The sequence below is a fragment of the Peromyscus leucopus genome, chromosome 19 (assembly GCF_004664715.2).
Source record: "Peromyscus leucopus breed LL Stock chromosome 19, UCI_PerLeu_2.1, whole genome shotgun sequence".
NCBI classification, from domain to species: domain Eukaryota; kingdom Metazoa; phylum Chordata; class Mammalia; order Rodentia; family Cricetidae; genus Peromyscus; species Peromyscus leucopus.
In genome coordinates this window covers 1065556-1090323 of record NC_051079.1, presented here as the reverse complement: position 1 = coordinate 1090323, position 24768 = coordinate 1065556, and the positions used below count along the sequence as shown (strand labels likewise).

At 44.4% G+C, this 24768-nt stretch overlaps 1 protein-coding gene across 1 annotated transcript in view; it reads right to left on the bottom strand.

Annotated features, from left to right (window-relative positions):
- Greb1l (GREB1 like retinoic acid receptor coactivator) overlaps nt 1-24768 on the bottom strand; it is a 248203-nt gene that overhangs the window by 28651 nt on the left and 194784 nt on the right. Inside the window, exons 17-20 of the mRNA XM_028876702.2 lie at nt 15147-15327; nt 13983-14175; nt 8713-8843; nt 5435-5774 (exon numbers count right to left, since the gene is read on the bottom strand). Of these exons, the coding sequence (XP_028732535.1) occupies nt 5435-5774; nt 8713-8843; nt 13983-14175; nt 15147-15327 (845 nt within the window). The remainder of the gene's footprint in view (nt 1-5434; nt 5775-8712; nt 8844-13982; nt 14176-15146; nt 15328-24768) is intronic.

Below are 24768 nucleotides of genomic sequence, written 5' to 3'. Positions count from 1 at the left end.
AGGGATATTAAAAAAGTAACTAGAGCCCCAAAGGACCCAACCATCCTTATGCTTTTACTTATTGTCCCATTTATGTTCTCTCTCTCTATGTACACACACACACACACACACACACACACACACACACACACACACACCATAACTGTTTGCTGTGGGATGCCATTCTGTATGCTGTGAATATGCGTTGCTCTGATTGGTTGATAAATAAAATGCTAATTGGTGAATAGCCAGGCAGGAAGTATAGGCAGGGCAAGCAGATGAGGAGAATTCTGGGAAGAGGTAGGTGGAGTCAGGAGTCGCCAGCCAGACACAGAGGAAGCAAGATGACAAGGCAGAACTTAAAAAAGGTACCAAGCCACATGGCTAAACATAGATAAGAATTGTGGGCTAATTCAAGTGTAAGAGTTAGTCAGTAATAAGCCTGAGCTAATGGCCGAGCAGTTATAATTAATAGTAAGCCTCTGAGTGGTTATTTTGTAAGCGGGTCATGGGACTGTGGGAGCTTGGTGGGACTGAAGAAACCTTCCAACTACAACTGTTCATAGCTTGAGGGACTTTTTATGCCTTTGAAAGTCAAGGCATACCAGGAAGCCTCTACAGTGTCCGGTTTCCATGTGGTTCTCAGGTGGCCTCAGTACTAGCTGTCCCCCCATGTTCCTCCGTTACCCTTCTTTCCCACCCCTCCCTATCTCTCCTCCTGTTCTGCTTCCCCATTGTCTCTCCATAACACTGTATTCCATTTCCCCGTCCTTGGAGTGCCCCTGTCCCTCTGGTTCCTTACTTGGTCTCTAACCTCTGTGGTGATTCAGATCGTAGCTCACCCATTGAAAGCTCACAAATAACATCCACGTACAAGAGAGAGAACACTGGAGCTCGGCTACCTCACTCAAGATGTTTTTTTCCTAGTTCCATCTATTTACCTGCAAATTTCATAACTCATTTTTCTTTTTTAATTTTATGAATACGGGTGTTTTACCTGCACGTATGTCTGTGTACCCCACGTGTGCACGGAGGTCACTGGATCCTCTGGGACTGGAGTTAGACAGGTGTGAGCTGCCATGTGAGTGCGGAGAATTGAACCTGGGTCTGCTGAAAGACCCGGGAGCATTGGTCCAGTGCTCCCAAATTCTGGGCCATCTCTTCAGCCCCCATAATTTCATTTTTTAAACAGCTGAGTAAACAGCCACTTTTTGATTGGATTCCAGGGGATGGAATCCACACTCCACACTGCTAAAAAGGCCATGAGCCTGAGACTAACGAGGTCACGGGCCAAGGGGAAATCCTATTACTATTATTCCATGGAAGAAACACAGCAGTAAAATGACTCCTAGACATACTGCTATATCCACAGTCAGTGTCTCACTCAGCCTACACCAGAGAAGCAGCTTCTAGAATTAGATGGGAATTAACACCGAGACCCAGAGTGGACAATGGCCAAAGTGAGAGACTTCGGAGCAATCAGTCCTAAACGGAGTTTTCATTAAACCCCTCCCCTCAGGGATCAGGGATCAGTGTGGAAGAGGAGGCAGAGAGAAGAGGTGCTGACTCCAGGGAAACAGGACAGACGTACATCTGAATTCACAGACTGCACACACACACACACACACACACACACACACACACACACACACAGACCCACACAGGACAGATGCACATCTGGACTCACAGACTGTACACATACACACACAGGACAGATGCACATGCACATCTGGATTCACAGACTGCACATACACACACACACACACACACATACACACAGGACAGATGCACATCTGGACTCACAGACTGTACACATACACACACAACACAGATGCACATGCACATCTGGATTCACAGACTGCACACACACACACACACAGGACAGAAGCACATCTGGATTCACAGACTGCACACACACACACACACATAGAGGACAGATGCACATCTGAATTCACAGACTGCACACACACATATACATGACAGATGCACATCTGGATTCACAGACTGCACACACACACACACACACACACACATGGGATAGACGCACATCTGAATTCACAGACCACACACACACCCCACACACACCCCACTCCCACACACACCCCACACACCCCCCCACTCCCACACACACAGACCCACGCAGGACAGACACACATCTGAATTCACAGACTGCACACACACCCACACCCCCCCACTCCCACACACACAGACCCACGCAGGACAGACACACATCTGAATTCACAGACTACACACACACACACACACACACACACACACACACACACACACACACACAGACCCGCACAGGTTAGAGCCAGACAAAATTCTAGCGTTGAGTGGGGGAAGTGGACAAGGAGTCCAGCTCTAGGCCAAGAAGCTATTTGTGATGGTACTTGCTGCTGAATGGAAACCAGTTTTCTCCTGTGGAGCGTTAGCCTCTTTATCAACCACACTCTAGGCAGGCCCCATGCACGGAATAGCTGGCAGACAGAAAACAGACCCTTTCTATTTTTTGTTGACTTTTTATCCTGTTGGTCTTTTGCTTGTCTGTTCCAATTTTTCATTTTTGTGGGTTTTGTTTTGGAAGAGAAAGAGAAAAAACATAAAGTGGGGTGGGTAAGAAAGTGAGGCAGTTCTGGGAGGAGTCGGGAGGGAAAACACGGGCAAATATTTTGCATGGAACTTTTTTAAATAAAAGAAAATCAATGTTCTAGATATTTTTTTAAAAAATACATTCTTGGGTTGAAACGATGGCTCAGCAATTCAAGAGCACTTCCTGCTCTTGCAAGAGGACTGGAGTTCAGTTCCCAGCATCCACGTCAGGCAGCTCACAGCCACCTGTAACTCCAGCTCCAGGGGATCTGATCCCTCTTCTGACCTCTGTGGGCACGCATATTCACATCACACACACACACACACACACACACACACACACACACACACACAATTTTAAAATCTTTAAAAAGTACTTTCTTCCAGGCTGGGAGGCAGGTCAGTGGGTAGCCCAGCATGCACAAAGGCCTGGTGTGGCCTCCAGCACTGTGGGACCCGGCATGATGACACTGTGCCTGTAACCGCAGTGCTCATGAGGCGGAGGCAGGAGAATCAGTTTCAAGTTCATCCTCAGCTACATGGTGAGTTTAAGACCAGCCTGGCTACTTGAGACCTTGCCTCCAAACAAACATCTTCAGAAGGACAATTCCCCACCCCAGGGCACATCAAGGCGACAATGAGTTACCTCATCAGAGCAAACAATCCTGGAGCAGGAGTCGTTTTACTAAGCGGCTGCCATGCTGCGTTCATGTTTTTCCTGACGAGGAGAATTCCCCTTCAGAATTTTAGATTCTGGAATCTACCATTAGGTCATGATTCCACCAAGGGTGGAATAAAAGGCACTGCTGAGAATGGTAAAGGATGTTAGGAGCCAGGAGCCAGCTGGCGAGAGGTAGTCTTGCCTAGACGTGAGCACTTCACAGGAATTCATATTTTCATGCTCACACCAGTGGTACAGAAAGGGAGACTGAGGATACAGGGATTCTGAGAATCTGGGACTCCCTTATGCATCTGTCTAGCAGCTACTCAGATCAATGAAGGAGATTCTCACTGCCTTGGGAAATAATCACGTAGGAAGCCCTCACTTCCTACGGCACACTCTCAGAACAGTGGTCCTAACCTAGGATGCATGGCCAATGTCCTCTTTCCCTAAGCACTGCCAGTGACCCTGATGCTCAGAGTGATGAACAGCTTCATTGTGTATTTTAAACAGTGGCCCAGGGGGCAGATTTTTACAACCCACTGGTATATACTGACCTTCTAAGCAAAAGACTCAAGACTATTAGGAGCTAGATAAAGAGAATCAGGACCAACCCAAGGGACACCCTGTACTCCTAATGTGGCTTGGCTACAGGTGTGTGCCTCCCCAGAGTGCTGCTGCCTATCTATTTGTTCTAGTTCTTCAGTCTTTTCAGGCTGCCTCAAGCCCTGCATCTTAGTAGCAGCACCATGAGGATGGCTTCAGGGGCATGGTGATTCACCCTAGGGATTTCCTATAAGGTGGCCTTTGACCATAACTTTTTCTCCATCACTCAAACCTTAATGACACACATCTACCTACAAGGAAGTCCAGGTGTGAAGGCGACCTGACTTCTTCAGTGACAGTGGGAGCACAGAGTCTGCATTTTTCAACTAGCTGGAAGAGAAAGAACACCACTCTGGCTTCATTCTCTGCTCCGACCCTCCCAAAGAACAACCACCAATGACAAATGGCAGCTGCATTGAAGCAACACCAAGAGCTGCCCTCATGCTAGGCACGTACGCTTCAGTTCCTCCTACACACGGGAGAAACTTCTCTAGTGAAAAGCTGTAGGTCTGATTTCTGAAAATCCAGTCTTTCCCAGAAGTTATGAACATACATCTGTATCTGAAACAGAGACATTATAATTGCTACTGAATATGAGTTTCTGTTTGGGGATAATTTTATTTGTTCTACTTGCTTATCAAGTATCTTGAAATATTCCGTGTAGGTTAGATAATACAACAGGAAAGCTAACATTTGCAAAGTTATTTACGAATAGCAAATAAAAATCTCCAAGTTAGAGCTTGAGGAAATCATGCAGTTCAACTCCTTCAAGACCACGGGCTTTCATTTCAGCAAGTGAGTACCAAACTAGGTCATTCACAACCCGGTTTAGCTTGGGATTTATGTATAGTCTGACTCAGACATACAGTAGCTAGCTCAGTCCCACATCAATACAAATGTGGGCATTTGATTAAATGCTTTCTAATGGTCAAGACAAGGAAGGTAATAAAGTCCTCCAGAAGCCTGGGCCAGGCATAGGGACAGGAGGTCTGAGGACAGGCAGGCAGTCCCTGGCTACAGGAGCAGCAAGGGGCAGGATCATGCACAACCTTCCTCTGAAGGACTCTGGCAGCCGATCCAGCCAAAGCCTGGCACCAAGGATCAAAAAGAATACAAAGTAGCAAGCTGGGAAATCCACATGCAAGGGAGCTGGACTTTGTTTCGGATCAGTGAGAAGATGAACCGGAATACGTTACCCACTGGCCAGCAGCTGACATACAGGCTAGATGCACAGAAGAGAATTCGTGAGTTGAGAGGTAGAGAGAACCGCTTACCTTCCCCTGAGAAAACAGAAGGCAGTGGGCCAGATGCATGTCGAGCAAGGTCGAGAAACATGGGGGCAATTAGGTGATTTTTTTGCACTTGCACTTGAAGGGTATGGAGAACAACTGCGCGTACATAGGAAGAGGGATTTGACGGGATCTTTAGAAACTGGCTTCAATGAAGAAAAGCAAGTGCATTCTTTAGTTTAGCCTTAGCCTGGTCAGGGAGGTCAAACTCACACGGCGAAAACTTATTCAACTCAGTTCTCTGGGTGGTCCATCTGTCCGAGAGTCCTGGAAACAGAAAAAGACCGCACGCCTGCCCTTTGCTAACCTTTAATCGTGCCACAAAGTGCGTAGCAACGTGGAGTTCAGAGGCCGGGTTCCCCAGGATGATCTCAAAGCGGTACTGCAGACCCAGCTTGTCTCGCACCTCCTGCAGCCGCTCCTTGGCCAGCATCGCCAGCTGCACGGAGGGCACTCTGATGACGAGCATGTGTCCCCTCCCACTTTTGTTTTTTCCTGGGCAGCTGAGAAGGTCATCCATAATGCTCAGCGTTTCTGGTGTGCTGTGATCTCGGAGTGATGCCATGGTGGTGAGAGCCATCAGGGCCTCCGAGTACTGCTGGATGAGAAGATAGCAGCGTACGACCATACTATGAAGCCTGGGGTACCTACGACAGAACACAAGCAGCTAGCGCACGGCAGAGGGCCAGCAGGAACAGCAAAGCATGTGCAGTTGGAACATTGCAGGGAGGGACAACAGAGCAGAATAACCGTGTATCCCACATTACTAAAAGTGGTTGTACCTCCAAAGCAGGTGTAACCTATTGGGATAGATGGAGTAAATTAGAGCTTGGGGACTGGCCCAGAGGCCCTACCTTCTCAAAGTGGACCAGCACCCGAACCGGTAAGTTAACTGCCAGAGCACACACGCCCTGCAGCTGAACAGCGCCCTCCCCGACTGGCATTTGGGATGCTCATTAAATACTGAGACACAAACTGAGCGGTGGTGGCGCACGCCTTTAATCCCAGCACTCGGGAGGCAGAGCCAGGTGGATCTCTTGTGATTTCCAGGCCAGTCTGGTCTACAAAGCGAGTTCCAGCAAAGGCACAAAGCTACACAGAGAAGCCCTGTCTTGAAGCCCCCCCCCCCCCCACCTCAAAAAAAGCAAAAAACAAAACAAAGCAAAGCAAAGCAAAGCAAAACAAAACAAAACAAAACAAAAACAAAAAAAACCTGAGACACTGGCCTATGCAAGTTAATTGTGGATGAGTCCCAATCCCCAGATCTTAACCTCATTCCTGGAGGCATCGCCAGCTCAAGTCTCAGATGTAAGGAAACAGACATTGCTGTCATTATTCTTGGTGTATCAGATATTAAAAAAGGATAAATGTAGCTGGAGTGGTGGAGCATGCCTGTAAACCCAATACATGTGAGCCAGAGGCAGGAAGATAAAAAATTTAAGCCCAATCTGGGCTACATAGAAAATTTTAGGCCAGCCTGGGCTACATAACGGGATGCTGTTACAACAAAAACAACAAAACAATTAGTAAAAAATACACCAACACATGAATTATTGCGAATTTGAGGCCAGCTCTATGGGTAACAGAAATATATCTTCCCAAAAAAATGAGTTGGTGCGGGGTGGGGTGGGGTGGGGGTGGGAGGTGGGAGTGGGGGGTGCGTGGGTGGGGGAGGACGGGGACGACAATTGGAGTTAGCTGGGGAAAGGGCACCCCCTAGTGGTGGGCCTTTTATTATCAGAGACTGTTCAATTAAGGAAGCCGTGGAAATGTGAGCCTAGCCTGCCTGGTGAGCGAGTCACATTGGTCGGGTTGGCCGTTCGGGTGTAGGTAGAAGATAAACTGGTCGTTTTGGCGCTCTTCCTCTGGAAGGGAAACTTGAGGACAAAAGGGCGGGGGCCCCACTTGCTGCATGAGAAAGTAGGCACTGGCAAGTCAGGGCTGTGCAGGGGCTGGCTGGGGCGCCCAGAGCCCGGCAAAGTGCAAGGAGTCTGGTCCCTTTCTTCCACTCGTTGGCAGCTCGTGAATAGTCCAGCAGCAGGGTAGGCTAATAGGGAATTTCACCTTTGCTCTACTTGATAGTTCTCTTTAAAATTTAACAAATATTCACAAGCTTGCCTAGAAAAGCCTAGGGTCGAATACCAGCCAGGGTATTTAAGTGAATACCATGGCTTTGAAGTGTTTTAGGGGGAATGTATCAATACTTCAACCATTCCACCTTTCCCAGGAGCGTGAGTGTGAGGGCTGACAGAGTCCAGCTACTTGTTCTAGATCGCGGGGCTGACTGGCGACAGGACAGGGTCTCGGCTGTCTTCTTGTACTGCAGGGTTTTAGTAGGCTGGGAAAGGGCCCAGAAGACTGAGATGGGCCAGTCCTGGAATAGGGCTCTCAGCTGCTCAAAAAGCATAGCTCTTACTAGCTTGGGCAGAATGCTGGAGGGGAAGAAACCTCACATAAGCTTAAAGCTTGGGGTGATTTTGCTGGCCCATGTTTAAAAAAATTTAGAACAAATAGTAACTTCAAAATACAGACATTTACACTTGACACTGACAACACTATGACTCAATAGTGATGTTTCCCCAATCATTTGCACTAAACTATAGTAGTGGTTTTGTATTACAAAATCTGTAACTGAAGTTGCTGGAACTATCTTTCAAAATACAAGCTGTGCACTCTTGTGGTACTGGGTTGAGAGACACGTTCTAAGCCAGGGAAGGACTGGGCAGGAAAGTAAAAAGGTGTCTGACGGAAGGCTGTGGAAATCTAGGATCACACGCAGGTTGAAGCCACAGGGTTGGTTATGACAGCCGAAGTTAACATCTGCGGCAGTACTGGCTCCCCCAACTCCACGCCCGCGCCCTTCCCTGACACAGCTGTATCATGCTGGGCTGGGCAAATTCACTTGTCTTTGTTTTTATTTATCTTTAAAACATTTTCCAAATGATAGGACAGGCTGTTAAAGAGATGTTTGTGCCCAATCCAGTTCAGTGTTAAGAAACTAGAGCTACCAGCAGGTCTAATTTACACCCCCCCCCAACCAATCTGGGATGGTCACACAGAGTATGGGGCAGAGGGCAGGCTCTGAGAAAAACAAAAACATAGTCTTTCAGAGTTTGACCTGGAGCTGAGGAATAAAAGGGAGGCTACCAAAGCAGGAAGAATCATCTCTAAAATAGAGGAGTTAAGACCATCATCCTTGAGGTCAGGACAGAGGATGGGTCCCAAGGATAGAACAAGCTCAAAGCTTCAGTGCATAGCCACAGTTTTCAAAGAAGAGTTTCGCTCCAAGGGAGCTGTCTAGGGATCCTTGTTCACAGTGGCTGACAAACGGACAAAGCTGGGGGATGACGTCAGAGCCTGGCCAGGCCTCAGAGGAGCGCCTTCAACACAGCCTCCTCTGCAATGAAGCTGGCGAGGAGACAGCTGTGAGCTCCCACTTGGGCCACACTGCATTTGTTCTCCTCGGATGGCCACATAAAAAGACCTTTATATTTGGCCTTCCCATGAGTCACCGTGACACGGCCAAACAGGCATTTGACTGTGCTTGACATACAGCTAGAGCAAGGGGCAGCCATCTTTCCTTACCTCTCCAAGAGCGTGCTCACCATCTTCTCGAAGGTCTCATCGCATCTCAGGAGTGGGCTGGTGATCCCCCACTGCAGAGACTTGCTGTACTCATTCAAGCCAAAGTAGAGCTTCTCACAGTCCACATCCTCCTGATTGAAAACAGAGCAGACCCCAGTGAAGACAGGGTGTGTGTGTGTGTGTGTGTGTGTGTGTGTGTGTGTGTGTGTGTGATGAGATATGGGTGGAGGTAAAAGAAAGCCTTGTTGGGGAACTTGACACCAACTTTGCATTTCCATGGAACTTGGCATGTTGACGCGTTTCCTTTAAGTCAATGGGAACCACGTCAGGTCTGTTTTCTTTTTGTTCAGAGACACAGGCCAATGCCTTCTTTTCCTGCTAGAAGCAGCTCTCTTTTCTGATCGAGTTTGGGGAGACACTGAAAAACTTGTACGTTGCAAACACTCAAGTTTTTGGTGCTTTTTAATTATGGCAACTCCTTTTACAAATAAAAATTAGTCTTCAAATGGAGTATAAAATTACAATGCAATATGAATATCCTATCTCATTAGACAGAACACAGCACCAATCCTTCCCCTCCGCTGACTCAGTCATCACTATGCAAAGAGTAACTATTCTGGGATATGACACATGGATGCCCTCAGAGGATACTGGGATGTGCAACATGCTTCTGTCTTTCATTTAAGAAGGCCCAGAATATTAAGTAAGTTTTGTGACTTCATAGATTTGGTTTTATTTGTTTGTTTATATTTTCTTTCCTTTTTCTTCAGTTTTTATAGTCATTTTTCTTGATACCTGCGCATTTTATTTTCATGCTTTTTTATTATGAATTGAAATCTTTCTTTAAGCGTTCTCCAGTTTATTTTATAAAGAAAAAACAAGGCTGATGCTAAAACAAAAATAAACTAGAGGAAGAAGATGAGGATAGTAGAAATAAGAATGGGCTGGAGAGATGGCTCAAAGGTTAACAGCACTGGCTGCTCTTTCAGAGGTCCTGAGTTCAATTCCCAGAAACCACATGGTGGCTTACAACCATCTGTAGTGAGATCTGGCGCCCTCTTCTGGCCTGCAGGGATACATGCAGACAGAATACTATATACATAATAAATAAGAATGGGCCAGGGACAAAGACAGTAACACTGGAAATGAATGCCAGAAACGTATACATAACTTGTTAGAAGTGGCTACAATACTAAACTTTTCTTTTCTTTTCGAGACAGTATCTCATGTAGCCCAGGCTGGCCTTCATCTTGATATGTAGCTGAAGATGATCGCGAACTTCTAATCCTCCTGCCTCCATTTCACAAGTGCTGGCACCGCAGGTGTGTGTCACGATGCCTGGGTCACTGCACACAGTGATGGGTTTCAAATCCAGGGCTTCGTGCATGCTCAGCAAGCCTTCCACCAACTGAACCACATCCCCAGCCCGAGTCATCGGATAACCCATGTCATACAGTCTTGAGAGCTAGAGAGACGGCTCCATGGCTAAGAACACTTGTTGCTCTTGCGAGGACCCAAGTTCAGTTTCTAATGCCAACATGGTGCCTTACACCTGCCTGTAACTGAGCCCCAGGGTCTCTGATGCCCTCTTCTGGCCTTTGTGTGTGCCCACATGCATGTGTACATATTAACATGCACACACATACATATATACACATAGAAATTATAAAGATCTTTAACAATATAAGACACTATTATTAGGAAGTTTTTAATTTTTAGCACCCTCCTTCAAACAAGATAACCCTGCTTGCGGAACTGGGTCTTATTTGAGAGTTGCAAAAGATGTATTCCTTTCTTTTTTGGTGGACTTATGTGTTGCACTGGTTACTTTGGGGAAAAAACCCCACCCATTTTTCCTTCCAGCTTCATCTGGACTGTGGCACATAGTCATGCAGAAGACTTTCCTCCTCAGCCCTGGTGCTGGTTTGTCTGGGGAAAGACAGGGCTGATGAGGTGGTTCAGTGGACAAAGGCACTTCCACAAAGTAACCTGAGCTCAATTCCTAAATGTGCTCTGCCTTCTCTTGCAACTGCTAACTCTCTGGGTGTCCTGTGAAAGGCGGGCACAGGTCTACAAGGGCTGACAATGGTTTTTGAACTGAAGTACTCTGTTACATTTCAGTTTCTCCCCGACTGGATACCCATCCGAACAGCAGAAGGAAGTGAGTTGTAAGGACTTTTCTCCTACATGTTGCTAGGTGGACTCAGCATGATAGGGTACAGATCAACACAACATTTTTCTTTCTCTCTGTTGACCTCAGTTCCTTAGGGATGATTTACTTAAAAAGTATTATTTTTTTTTTTTTGCCAGGCACTGGGGGCACACACTTTTAATCCCAGCACTCAGGAGGCAGAGGCAGGCAGATCTCTGTGAGTTCAATACCAGCCTAGTCTACTAAGTAAGATCCAGTAAGACAGAGATACACAGAGAATCTCTGTCTCAAAAAACAAAAACCAAAAACAAAACAAAAAAAATATTTTTTTTAAGGTAGAACTGGGCTCAAGTAATCCTCCAGCCTCAGCTCTCCAAGTAGCTGGGACAAAGACACGTGTGACATGTCTATTATTATCATATTATATTATATCTATAATTATCATGTCTGATTATAGGGATAATCTTTTAAAGCTCATATGAAAAGCTTTATTATTGTTCTGTGTACTGTGTGTATAGTGTGCTGTGCATGTGCACACGCCATGGTGTGCACGTGGAGGTGAGAACAACACATGGAGCAGTTCCCTCCTCTGTGGCTCAGAGGTCACACTTACGTGGTCAGGCTGTGAAGCAGGTGCATCTGCCTCTGAACTATCTCCAGATGTCTGACTTTTTTTTTTCAGAGCTGAGGACCGAACCCAGGGCCTTAAGCACTCTACTACTGAGCTAAATCCCCAACCCCAGATTTCTTATTTTTTAAACATCTATTTGTGAAAGAGTATAACAACCCCCCTCCCCCAGTTATTTTTAATAAACCCCAGAATCACAACTTTAATTTGTAAGTTCATTAGTAGATATCACTAACTACTCCTTTTAAAAATATGACCCAATACCACTATTATACTTAAAGTGTTCACCACAAACACAGAGATGATTCGTGGAAAATCCGTTAAGGCCATTTCGTGTCAGGAGAAACAAGACTTTCTCCCCACTGTGGGCCAATTCCTTCTGCAAAAGCTTGGCCAAGCATGTCCCGAGTTCACTGTGGCCAAACAACACAGCGAAGGGACACACATACAACAGGAGAACTCATTTGTTAGAGTTAAAACAATAACTGACATACAGTAATTGTGCACATCTGTGGCATTCAGGCGACATTTCAGTACGTGTATATAATGTAAATGATAAAACGAGAGTAGCTGGCCTGGTTGTCACCTGTATTTCTTTGTGTTGAGAACATTCAATATTTTCTTAGGTGTTTTGAAGTATTCAATTAATTGTTTTCCTGTCATGGTTCTCTTAGTGCATAGAGAACAGGGCTAGTTCTTCCCCTCATCTCTGCACCCTGTATCTCTCAACCACCCTCTCTCTAACCTTTCCGGCATCCATCATTTTAGGCCCTGGTAACTACCATTCTACTCTCTCTCTCTTTGAGAACCCCTTTTTAGCTTCCAGATGAAAGTGAGAACATGCATTTTTGTTTTCTGTGCCTGATGATTTCTATTTCTATAATGCTTCTCGAGTCCCATCCACATTGCTGCAGATGGCAGCCTTCCATCCATTTTCACGGCAGAACAATAGTCCGCTGTGTACATGCACTGTCTGCCCCTTAGCCGGCAGACAGCTGTGTGGATTCCGTGTGGATTCCTGTGAACCATGCTGGAATAAGCACACATGCGCACTGACTTCCACCCCTCCACATAGCTGCACACCAGTGAGACTGCAGTCACCAGGATCACATGGTACCACTAGTTTCAAAGACAATTTTCTGTCTATCTGTTCTACCTGCAATCCTACTGTGTCCAAAAAGCCCACAGGCTCAGCCTGTGCTTTGAAGGGATGCTAGCACATCCTAATTTGACAAGTCAATGAATGGGCGTAGTTGTCGCCGGTAAGATCCCAGCAGAGCCACAACCTGGAATGGTCTCTGTGCTGTGTGAACACGGTGCAAGAGGTGTCACATTGAGGGAACTGCTGAGGGCTCAAGGTCCAACAAACAGCACCCCAGCTTCACAGCAGTGAGAAATGCGCAGGGCTCACAAGTAGATAGTCATGTATATCTGGAGTTTCTGACTTAAACACATTTGTTTTTAAGTACCCAAAGCATTCAATATCTTTACATAAGGGATCCACAATACACTGACTAAGGCTGATTATTTTTTATGAAACTTATTTCTTTGATAATATATTTACCTTATATACTTAGCTTATAGGCTGTAGAAAATATTTCTCAGCTATTAGGGACTAGAGCCCAAATCCTAAGGGACCATCTGATATGCACAGTGTTGAGGAGATTACTCCCAACAGTCAGTCCTACTGAAGGGACCAGCACTGTTGCTATAGCATCAACCTGAAGCCTAAGAACCCACTGGAATGGGAAATCCAGTTGTTGGAAGGGGAGGGTAATTATCAGAGACACAGGTCAGTCAGACTATTAGTCTTACTCAAGAAAACAATAAAATGTTCAGGTCTCAGCATAAAATCAGTCTTATTTTTCCTTCTTCAGTATGAAGATTGAATCAGGTGCCTCACACTTGCTAGACAAGGGCTTTACCACCCCAGTACTTTGAAATTAATCATTTAAATTCACACAGGTAATTCAGGGTACTGTGATGCTCTGGTGTACTATTACTTCTTTATTTGTTTGGAAATAGGGCATCACTCTGTATGTAACCCAGGCTGGCCTTGAACTTGCAGACCTCCTCCCTCAAAATCCCAAGTACTGGGATTAGAGGGATTAGTTACCACATCTGGATACTAAAATCTATATAGTATGATTAATTTTGTATCTACAACATACATACATACTTAAAGATTAGCCACCCAATGAACTTTCTGTGGGACACTATTTACCTGCCACTAAGTGTTATAATAACTGCAATCAGCACACGAAGGTATAGTTTTCATAGTCCCAGCACACAGAAGAATAAGGCTAGGAGGTCGGAGCAAGACGGCAAAATAGCAAGATCCCATTTCAAAAAATTCTAATCATATGAAAAAGAAAGCATTATGTATGTTAATTGACACATTTGTGCTGTATTTTTACCAAGCAATGGCCATGTTTAGTCCCAGGTTCTGCCTCCTGGGGAGCTGCGAATGGCTAGGCATGGAAGACTCACCATTGTGTCCAGTTGTATCCAGTGGATCTCATTGCTGGTGCTGATTCGAGACTGTTGGGTCTGCAGTGTGTACGGGAAGGAGCTCACTTGGAGCACCAGGAGGTTGAAAGCTTCTAGAACTTCCCTGCAGTTGATGACTCGATCAGCCAAGCCATGAGTTGGCTCACCATGGGACAGAGAGCCCGAAACCACACTGTAGAAATAGCAAAGGTCCCGTCAGAGCTTCCTTACCCAGCTGGTTGGATACGGGAGTGGGTAACAGCTTGGAAAGGACACTGTACTTATTTTTTTGAGAGGAACAGATACAATCAGAATGTGAGTTGAGAGTTGGGTGTGGTAGTACACACCTGTAATCAGAAAGCACATGAGAAGCTGAGGCAGGAAGATTGATAGTTCAAGGCCACCCTGGACTATATAATGAGATCTTGCCTCACAAAACAAATACGATTTGAAAGATAAAAAAATGTATATTCTTCCTTACCCCTTCTAGACAGACTTTGGGGACTCCCCCACTCCTGGCTTTTCAGTTTGTTCCTAAGCTATTCTGAGTGTGAACTCAGTCACACTGCCCACAGTAGCTCATCTGTGTTGAGTTGGATTGTTTCACTGTGAAAGCTTCCAGCCCTGAAATGACCTTCATCCACAATGGCATCCTTTCCTCCTTGGCCTCTAGCCTGGGATGGAGGCTGGGAGGAGGGTTGGGAGGCCTTTCCAGCCCCACAATCCAGAGAGTTACACCTCTAGAATTTTCTCAGTTCTTGTTCAGTTTGGGTAAGCCAGGTTATCATGCAAACTCAAAACCACATTTCATTCTATATTTCTTTTTGTTTTCTTGTGTAATTGTGTGTGAGTGCGCATGTTCAATCCCAGGAATCACGTAGTGAAAGAGAACTGATTCCTACAAGTGTCCTCTGACTTCTAAGTGTGCATGAGTGCTACATAAATGGACATACATAAAGAAAATCAATAGTAAAAAAAAATGAAAATCAACACAAATTGGACAGAAGAGTTGATGGGCAAGGAATGATTAGGAGGAAGTTACCAATGGGAAGACTCCAAATGTGAGGGTCTCTGGGCCCTCACATCATGTCTTTAAAGGATTTCTTTAGGTAACAGTTATTGCTAGGGAAGAGATACTGGATCTGCCCACACTGAAGCAATCACCTCGTTAGCTCCACATGGGAGTTGTCATGAACTAGCACAAACAGTGTGTACGGATTCTGTTTCACTCTTCTCATAAAAACTTCAAACTTGCTTTGAATGTCATTGTCCAGGCGAACAACATATTTCTCTGCTCTTTGATGAGCCATCCCGTCTTCCTCCAGACCCAGATCTACAAGGACACCTGTCAAGAAAAAAACCAAAGTTTCTCTTTTTACACAGTTTCATGCACAACACACACACACACACACACACACACACACACACACACACACACACAAGCTCGGTGTTGACCAGTACTGGGCACTAACCACACAGAGGTTTAGGCTTTGAGAGCAACTCTTTTTTTCTTTTCATATTCTGTATCAGTTTTTGTTTGTTGGTTTTGTTTTTTGTTTTTTCGAGACATAGTTTCCCTGTGTAGCCCTGGTTGTCCTGGATCTTACTCTGTAGCCCAGGCTGGCCTCGAACTCACAGAGATCCACCTGCTTCCTGAGTGCTGGGGTTAAAGGCGTTTTGAGAAGGAAATACCAGGTTTCCTTTTCTTTAGAACATCCCCTTCCATGTCTCTTTTCCTTATATAAAGGAATACATTTCTGCTGCTTTTGTGTTCTGAGACAGGGTTTCTTGAGCCTACCCTGGCCTCCCAGGATTAGACAGTGGAGGGTTAGAGGCTGAGGCACCACACCACCTTACAGAAAGACCCAGAGAATGCAGATTCCTGGAGAAAAGCTGTTGAATGTTTGAGACCCATTTCATTGTCCTTTTTGTAGGTAAAGTGCTAATGCTCATGTCTACCGTAGGCCACCAGGGGGAAAAGCAAGCTTTGGTTTGCAGTTCTTGAATAAATTAATATAACATATAAACCTTATTTCCCCAAATTTAGCATAGAAAAGGGAAATACAAATCCAGGGCTTTACAAATGCCAGGCAAGCACTCTTCCACCGAATTACATTGCCAGCCTCTATTATTATTATTATTATTATTATTATTATTATTATTATTATTAAAAATAATAATAATTATTATTTTTATGTAGGGATACACATACACAGAGCATTGGAAGCCTCAATGAATGTTAGTTTATTTTAAAACTAATAAAAACAAATGGGGCTACCTATGATTACTGCATTCTCAAGTAAAATAGGTGATTTTTTTAAATTTGATTTTTATTTGTATGTATGTGTGGCTATAAGCATTTGTGTGCAGTGCCCATGGAGGCCAGAAGAGGGCACTGGCTCCCCTGGAACTGGAGTTACAGACATTTTTGAGCCACTATGTGGGTGCTGGGAATTGAATCCTGGGTCTTGCAAGAGCAGCCAGTGCTCTTAACTGCTGAGCCATCTCTCTAGAGCCCTAGTTTTTACTAGGACCCTTTACTTAAGAGATTGTTTTCAGTTTCCACCTGAAAACAGTCAGGTTTTCTTGTGAGTGTCTCCAAAGGTCGTCAAGCAGCAGGAAGCGGAAGGCCTGTGACGGTCACTCATCATTCAGTAACTATTTGTTGGTCATCAACCCTGTGAGGTGATCACTGGGGCTGCACCAGGTCTGAGCACACAGAGAGCAGTGAGACAAGGCATGTCAGGATGGGAGGCAGGCAGCTTGGGGCAGAGGAAGCCAGTAAATCAGAGGGGATCTCCAGGAGCCTTTATTCTTGTCTGGAAAGTGGGGACGAGTTGAGCCAGCTGAAAACAAGTCCTTGGCAAAGAAGCAGTGGCAGCTACAACATCCCGTGAAGAAAAGATCAGATGTTCAACACCAGGAATAAAGTTAAATCCTCAATAAATGGACACACACACACACACACACACACACACACAACACACACAGTTATACACAGTCACACACACAGTCATACACATACACATGACACACCGTAAAACAGTAAGAAAGTAGGAGGGAAAAAACAGTAACATGTTTCTCATTTCTACAAAACCCACTAACAAACACAGGAAGCCAGGAAAGCCCTGAATTAAACCAAACTAAAAAGACGGTTATGTAACTACAGATCGACGGACGGAAAGTAGGTGGGAAATGGAGACCAGGAGAGATACAAGCTTCTATGAACACAGCACTGTGCATGGCATTGGCTTTTAGAAACCCAACCCCAGTGGACTAAAAATGGTGACAGATAAACCCTCGCTCATCACAAGGAACGTGAAATACAACAGTGAATATAGTGGAGAAGGACTAAGTGAAACAAACCAGAATTTGGCTGGAAAGTTTAAGTTTAAAGACAAAAGGAACACACACAACAACTTTAGTCAGCAAACTAGTTTCTTACAGGATGTGAGCCTGTGATTACATAGTCAATTAAAAAGTCCAAGTGAATGTGTGCTAGACGAGAAGCCGTTTCTTCCTGTGAGAACAAGAAGTCACATGTAGGGAAAGGGGAAAGGCCAAGATGAATTCGGGTTTGTTTTAGAACTGGAGGTCTCAGTATGAACTCATTATTTAAATGTATACAGAGAAGTGAAGAGGTGTGTGCACATGTATGGATTAACATACACACTTATATATCCTAGATCTGTCTGCCAAGTGTACCTGAAATGGCACCACCATAGCAACGAGTGTGCCAGTGGCCAGATCTGGGCTTTAGGTACCTTTTCAATAAAAGAATCAAAGCTTTTGGGGGAAAATGTTAGTCTCAGGACAAAGGCAGGGAAACAACACAATCTTGGGGCTAGTGAAACGGCAAGTCTTACCCCGAGGTGATCCTGGAATCCACAGAAAGCTGGCTCACCAGCACTCCTCAGGTGAGATGGGAGGCAGAGTACAGACTTTCCAGGAAGCCTGCAAGTCAGCTAACCTGGAGTATGCATGGCAGAAACATCAAGGTAGAAGCATACTACCATGGGGCTGGCTCCGTAGTTAAGAGCACTTGTTGCTCTTGCAGAGGACCTGAGTTTGGTTCCCAGGACCCACATGTGGCTCACAAGTAACTCCAGTTCCAGGACATGTGATGTCTTCTGACCTCTATGGGGTAGACACACAGGTGGTGCAAATATATGCACACGAAATGCTCATGCACATAAAATAAAATGAAATCTAAAAAAAGTTAAAACAATGCCTGCAAGAGATTCTAATAACCAATGTTGGAAACTCTGAGCAGCAGAAACAGCAACAACAACAAAAACACTGATAGAAACAATCCAGAGGTTAAAATTGATACCCAGGAATCATACTGGCAAGAAGAAAGAAAGAAGTGACGGAGGGAGGGAAGGAGGGAGGAGGGAGGCAAGGAGAGAGGAGGGAGGAGGGAGGGCAATTGTTTTCTAGAATGCTACAGCACCTAGGCTTCACTGTGACCATACTCAAGTTAAACATTTTTGGCAACTGCACTGCACAGGCGACCTCACATACTTCTCTTGGGACCTAACATCAGTTTGGTGCATTTGCGGATGTGCCAACATGCTTGATTACATGGTTACCAAACTATAAGCATGGCTCGTGCCCCTAGATCACTTGGCTTTTGTACAAATGTAGCCCTCTCACTTCTTGGTTTTTTTTTTTTTTTTTTTTTTTGTTTTGTTTTTGGTGGTTTTTTTTTTTAGTGATTTGTTTTTATTTTTAACTATGTGTATACATGTGTCTACTTATTGGTATGTGTACCTGAGCACAGGTGCCCACAGAGGCCAGAAGAAAGCATCAGGTTTCCTGGCACTGTAGTCACAGGTGGTTGTGAGCTGCCTGGAATGGTCGCTGAGAAGCAGACTGTGGTCTTAACCACTGAGCCATCTCCCAGCACTGTCCTCTTATTTTTATTTATTTATTTATTTATTTATTTTTTGGTTTTTCGAGACAGGGTTTCTCTGTGTAGCTTTTCGGCCTTTCCTGGAACTCACTTGGTAGACCAGGCTGTCCTCGAACTCACAGAGATCCGCCTGGCTCTGCCTCCCGAGTGCTGGGATTAAAGGCGTGCGCCACCACCGCCCGGCGTCCTCTTATTTTTAAACATTATTTTACATCTTTGGACTTAAAAAACAATTCAACAGGTCACTATCCACCATAAACATTCTGTTATACACTCAAAATCATTAGACTTCTATGTCTTCTTAATATGTTTTCATCAGTCTTTGAGTAGCTTCCCTCTCTGTTACAACAAAGTATTGTTGTAGTTGTTGTAATGCAGATTGCTCCCATTTCCAAGCTAGAACAGTGGGAAATGGTATTTAAAAGCCAAGGTCTGGATGATGAATGTACTCACTGATGTGAGGGCATCACAGTTTACAAGAGCTTTCTGTGGACAGAGATAGAAACACTTTTTTTTTTTCAAATTTTAATTTCACACTTATTTCTTTTCTTATTTGGTTTTTCAAGACAGGGTTTCTCTGTGTAGCTTTGTGCTTTTCCTGGAACTCATTCTGTGGACCAGGCTGGCCTTGAACTCCCAGAGATCCACCTGCCTCTGCCTCCCGAGTGATGGGATTAAAGGTGTGCACCACCACCACCACCACCACCACCTGGCAAGTTCACACTTATTTCTACAAGGAATGCTCCTTACTCTTCCCCATTCCATACTTACAGCCCTCTTCTTTCCTGTGAGGAACATGGTTCTCAACATTAAAATATTCACCCATCTGCTGCTTCTATGATATGCATAAAACATTTTTTTTAAATGATGACTATTCCCAACCACAAATATACTGATTAAAATTCAACATTTATTTGTACCCATTTTGTTCTTAAGATATATCACATTGAGAATCAAAACATATCTGAACTAGCGCTGGAGAGATGGCCCAGCGGCTAAGAGCATTGGCTGCTTTTCCAGAGGTCCTGAGTTCAATCCCAGCACCTTTACGGAGACTCACAACCATCCATAACTGTAGTCCTATGGGATCCAATGCCCTCTTCTGGTGTCCAGATGTGCACACAGACTAAACACCCATATGCATAAAATAAATAAATCTTAAAAAATTATCTGAACTAGTTATTTTTGCTGTACTATTATCAACATAATATGCAATTTGGTGAATTTATTTCTGTTCATATGAACTTTTGTCTGCTGTTTCCCATTTTTTTTCACTAATTAAAAAATATGCCAGGTGGTGGTGGCACATGCCTTTAATCCCAGCACTTGGGAGGCAGAGCCAGACTGACCTCTGTGAGTTCGAGGCCAGCCTGGTCTCCAAAGTGATTCTAGGAAAGGTGCAAAGCTACACAGAGAAACCCTGTCTTGAAAAACAAAAAACAAAACCAAAAACCAAAAAAAAAAACAAAAACAAAAACCCATGACATTATAAATGTACAGTAAGAAAACTATGTTTAAAAAAGTTTGAACTAATTTAGGTGGGGATGGGGCATATCTGTTAATTTCCATACTTGGAAGGCAGAGGAAGTCAGATTTCCATAAGTTTGAGGCCAGTCTGGTATATGTATCATGTTCTAGGACAGCCAAGACTATAGAGACCCTGCTAAAAAAATTGTTTGAAATAATTCTTTTTGCTATATGATTGTATTATCAGCATTATATGCAGTTTGGTGTATTTACATGTTTATATTTAATTTTTTCAGTTTCATCATTTTAATTATTTTTTAAATATGTAAACCATAAACATGAGACATGGAAGTGGAGGGAGAACATCTTGGATGAGGAAGTAGACTGGCTGTGGCAGAGCAAAAAGTAGCAGTGAGCACAGACACAACTAGAGTACATGCCACATACATGTATATGAAAATCTGATGAAACCTGTTATTTTGTGCAATGAATAAGTGATAAATATGTAAATTGTTTTAAGCATCAAAAGTCAAGAGTATAGCCCTTTTGTACCTAGCTCTTTTATCCTATAAAGATGAACATGTTCATTAGTTCCTAGTTTAGCCTTCATGTTTTATTTTCCAAAAATAAACACAGACACTTAGAATCTGGAAATGGCCATAAGTGCTCACAACTGGCTGCTCTGAGAAAAACCATCTTTGTTCATTCTGTCTTAATTTGTCATAAACAATAGTTCTACTGGGTTAAATAAAAATTATTTTCCAAAAGTAATCATGGCCAAGTCTGTCACAGTTCACCAGTCCAATAAAAAGTAGAGAGCAGGACCCACCTGGGACACAAATAGAGGGACCAGGACTCTGTGTTAGAGCTACCCAAATGATACATCTTGTTTGGGTATGAATGGGAACTTAGGAAGTATCAGTATTCTTCTTCTGAGACAAGCTGCCACCCACAGAGTTCTAGAGGGAGAGTAGCTAGAAGCCACTGTCTCTTCTAGATGATATTAATCTGACTCTGGGAGCTGGCATCAGGTGGTACCCTAAGCATTGCATCCCTGAAAAATGAACAGCTCTTGATGGGAAAGTCTTTCTGTATGTTGTGAATATGTATTGCTTTGGTTGGCTGATAAATAAAGCTGTTTGGCCAGTGGTGAGGCAGAATAAGGTTAGGGGGTCTTCTAACGAGAGAGAGAGAGAGAGAGAGAGAGAGAGAGAGAGAGAGAGAGAGAGAGAGAGAGAAGAAAGAGCAGAGGAGACGCTGCTAGCCACCATCAGGAGAAGCAAGATATAAAGATACTGGTAAGGCACAAGCCACATGGCAAAGTATAGATTTATAGAAATGGGTTAATTTAAGATATAAGAACTAGATAACAAGAAGCCTGCCATTGCCATAGTTTAAAAATAATATAAGCCTGTGTGTGTTTATTTGGGTCTGAGCAGCTGCGGGACTGGGCAGGACACAGGAAAACTTCTGACTACAGGCTCTAAACATCTTGAGTGAGGCATCTTCTTGGACATCCAAAGGTACCAGGAGGCCACATTGGAGGGATCTATGTCCTCTCTTCATTACTGGAGAATGCAGAATCTAGATGTGTTAAAGGAAAACTTGGACATTAACTCAGGGTCCTCTTTGTGGAAGAAGAAAAATCCTCTCCCTTGGGCAAGTTCTCTACTGTGTATGGGACTAGAAGGGCAATGAAGCCAAGAACATATGCCACATGTTTAGAGGCATCACAGACCACAAATGATGACCAGCATAAATGGCCAATACCATTGGAGATGTCACTAATCAGGGACCTCTCAGATGTCCAGGTATCAGTGAAGATGAGCTGGGACTGTCCCAATGCCTTGTTTACTATTTAAAGAAAATACTATATTCTGATATACATCCTTACTCTTGAATTTTTTGAAACAAGAATTTTCTTTTTTAAATACCTAATTTTATGCCTTTCCCATCAAAGAGATATCAAACATACAACAACAACAAACCCAAACAAAAAACTTTCAGTTTTATCCATTCATCTTCTCTGTGGATCAGACAGATTTTGGCAAAGTTATGGTATGCAAAACAACAAAACAAAACAGAAACTAATTCATAAAGAGATGGAAATCTTGGGGTTGGGGATTTAGCTCAGTAGTAGAGTGCTTGCCTAGCAAGTGCAAGGCCCTAGGTTTGGTCCTCAGCTCACACACACAAAAAGATGGAAATCTGGCCAGGGATATAGCTCAGGACAGAGTTCAAGAATTAGTACTCATGAGGCCTTGAGTTCCACTGCCCCACCCTCCTCCCCACTTAATTATAAAAATTAAGAAAATATTAAATCATTTAAAACATGCTCAGTTTTTTTTGTCAGGTGGTGGTGGTGGTGGCGGCGGCGGCGGCAGTGCACGCCTTTAATGCCAGCACTTGGGAGGCAGAGGCAGATGGATCTCTGTGAGTTCATGACCATCCTGGTCTACACGGCTAGTTCCAGGACAGTCAGGGCTACACAGAGAAACCCTGTCTCAAAAAAAAAAAAAATTTTCAGTTTTTAAGATTTATTTCAATAATTCCTTTTGTCTTAGGGTTTCTCTTGTTGTGATAAAACACCATGACCAAAAGCAACTTGGGGAGGAAAGGGTTTATTTTGCTCACAGTTCCACATCACAGTCCATCACTGATGGAAGTCATGGGAGGAACCTGGAGGTGGGAACTGATGCAGAGGCCACTGAGGATGCTGCTTACTGGCTTGTTTCTTGTGGACCACCAGCCCAGGGATGGCACTGCCTCAGTGAGCTGGGTCTTCCTACATCAATTATCAATCAAGAAAAGACACCACAGGCCAGTCTAGTGGGACGTTTTCTCAACTGAGGTTTCCTCTTTTCAATGACTCTAGCTGGTATCGTGATAACAGGAAACTAGCCAGCACACAATCCCCTTACCTCTGTAGTATCTTTTTACAGAAAACAAAACAAAACCCAACAAAACCCAAACTGTAAAAGTTGACTAAAATCCTGCTAGTTGCTTTCAGAGTCCATTGAATTTGTAGCCCCCTTTCTCTAGGTGACCATATTCTGGTTCCCTTCTGTCCTCTCACTGGGGGAGAATTCTCTAATCTGGGTTTGTCAGACACAAGAAGGGCATTCAACTCCATAGTCTTCTCTGCCTCTGATACACCTATTGGGCTTCTGTACTGAAAGCCTCTACTTTTGACCAATGGTAATTTCTGCAATGTGTTTCCAATGACCTAATTTGAGTTTGCAAGAGAAATTCCGAATCTTATTTATTATTATCTTTTCCTTTCAAAACACATTTTCACTTAACAAATCAGTTTAACAAAATGTAATACAAATTTGGCTTAGCAAATATTTATGACGTGTCTGCCAATGGCCAGATAGCCACGGTCCTTGAATGTTTCACTTCGTGGCTGAAGAGAAAGTTCTAGGGAACGGTAAGGGCACATCTGAGTAGTGCGGGTGGAGGAAAAGCTGGCAAGGTTCTAGAAGCCAAAAATCCGGTCATAGTGGCAAGGGAGCAGGGGTGAGTGGTGGGGAGGGCAGGAACTCGGCCTGGCTCTCCTGGCTTGGCAGGTGGAAGAGTGAGCTGGGCAGGGTGGTCTGGGAATGGGCAGAGTCAGCTGATGGAATGAGGACTGGGAAGCAGAATGAGCAGGGGTAGGAGAGGTGGTACCAACAGAGAGGTGGAGCATCTGGACTGAACTGGAGGAAGCCCTTCTGTCACTCAGGAGGAAGGACGAGGAGACAGGTGAATAAACATGTTTTTAGGTTTGGAGGCAAGGTGTTTTGACTCTGAAGTTTTTGAGTTTTTCCCTTAGGGATAGAGAGAGAAGGTGGCAGCAGCTAAGAGCGGAGTGCCAGACCAGACACCCAATCTGCAACAGCCAGTGGAGAGTGGAGAGAGGTCTTGCTGTTAAACAAAAGAGAGTAATCAGTTATGGAGATAACTGGAAAGATGAACCCTTCACTCACAGCAGCCAACACTAGTTATGTGGCAAAGGAATCTGTAGTCCGCATTTGGGAACTGTTGAGCAGATGATTCCAGCATTTAGCAGGGGCGTGAATGTGCTGTTTGGCAGGTGGCTGCAGAGGAGAAAGTTGGACACTCTCTGGGCCGCACAGCTGGAGAGGAGTGGACACGGTCAGTTTGCACAGGGGTTTCCGTGTTTGTCTCTTTGTTCTGGGTCAGAGTGGCTTCCCAAGATCTTCAGCCTCTGGGATACTTGTCAACACCCAGTAGATGCTTCTCCCCCTCACCCCCCATGAAGTTTTTTTTTTTTTTTCCTGAGATAGGGTCTCTCTGTGAAGTAGTCCTGGCTGTCCTAGAACTCACTCTGTAGACCAGGCTGGCCTCGAACTCAGAGATCCACCTGCCTCTGCCTCCAGAGTGCTGGGATTAAAGGTGTGC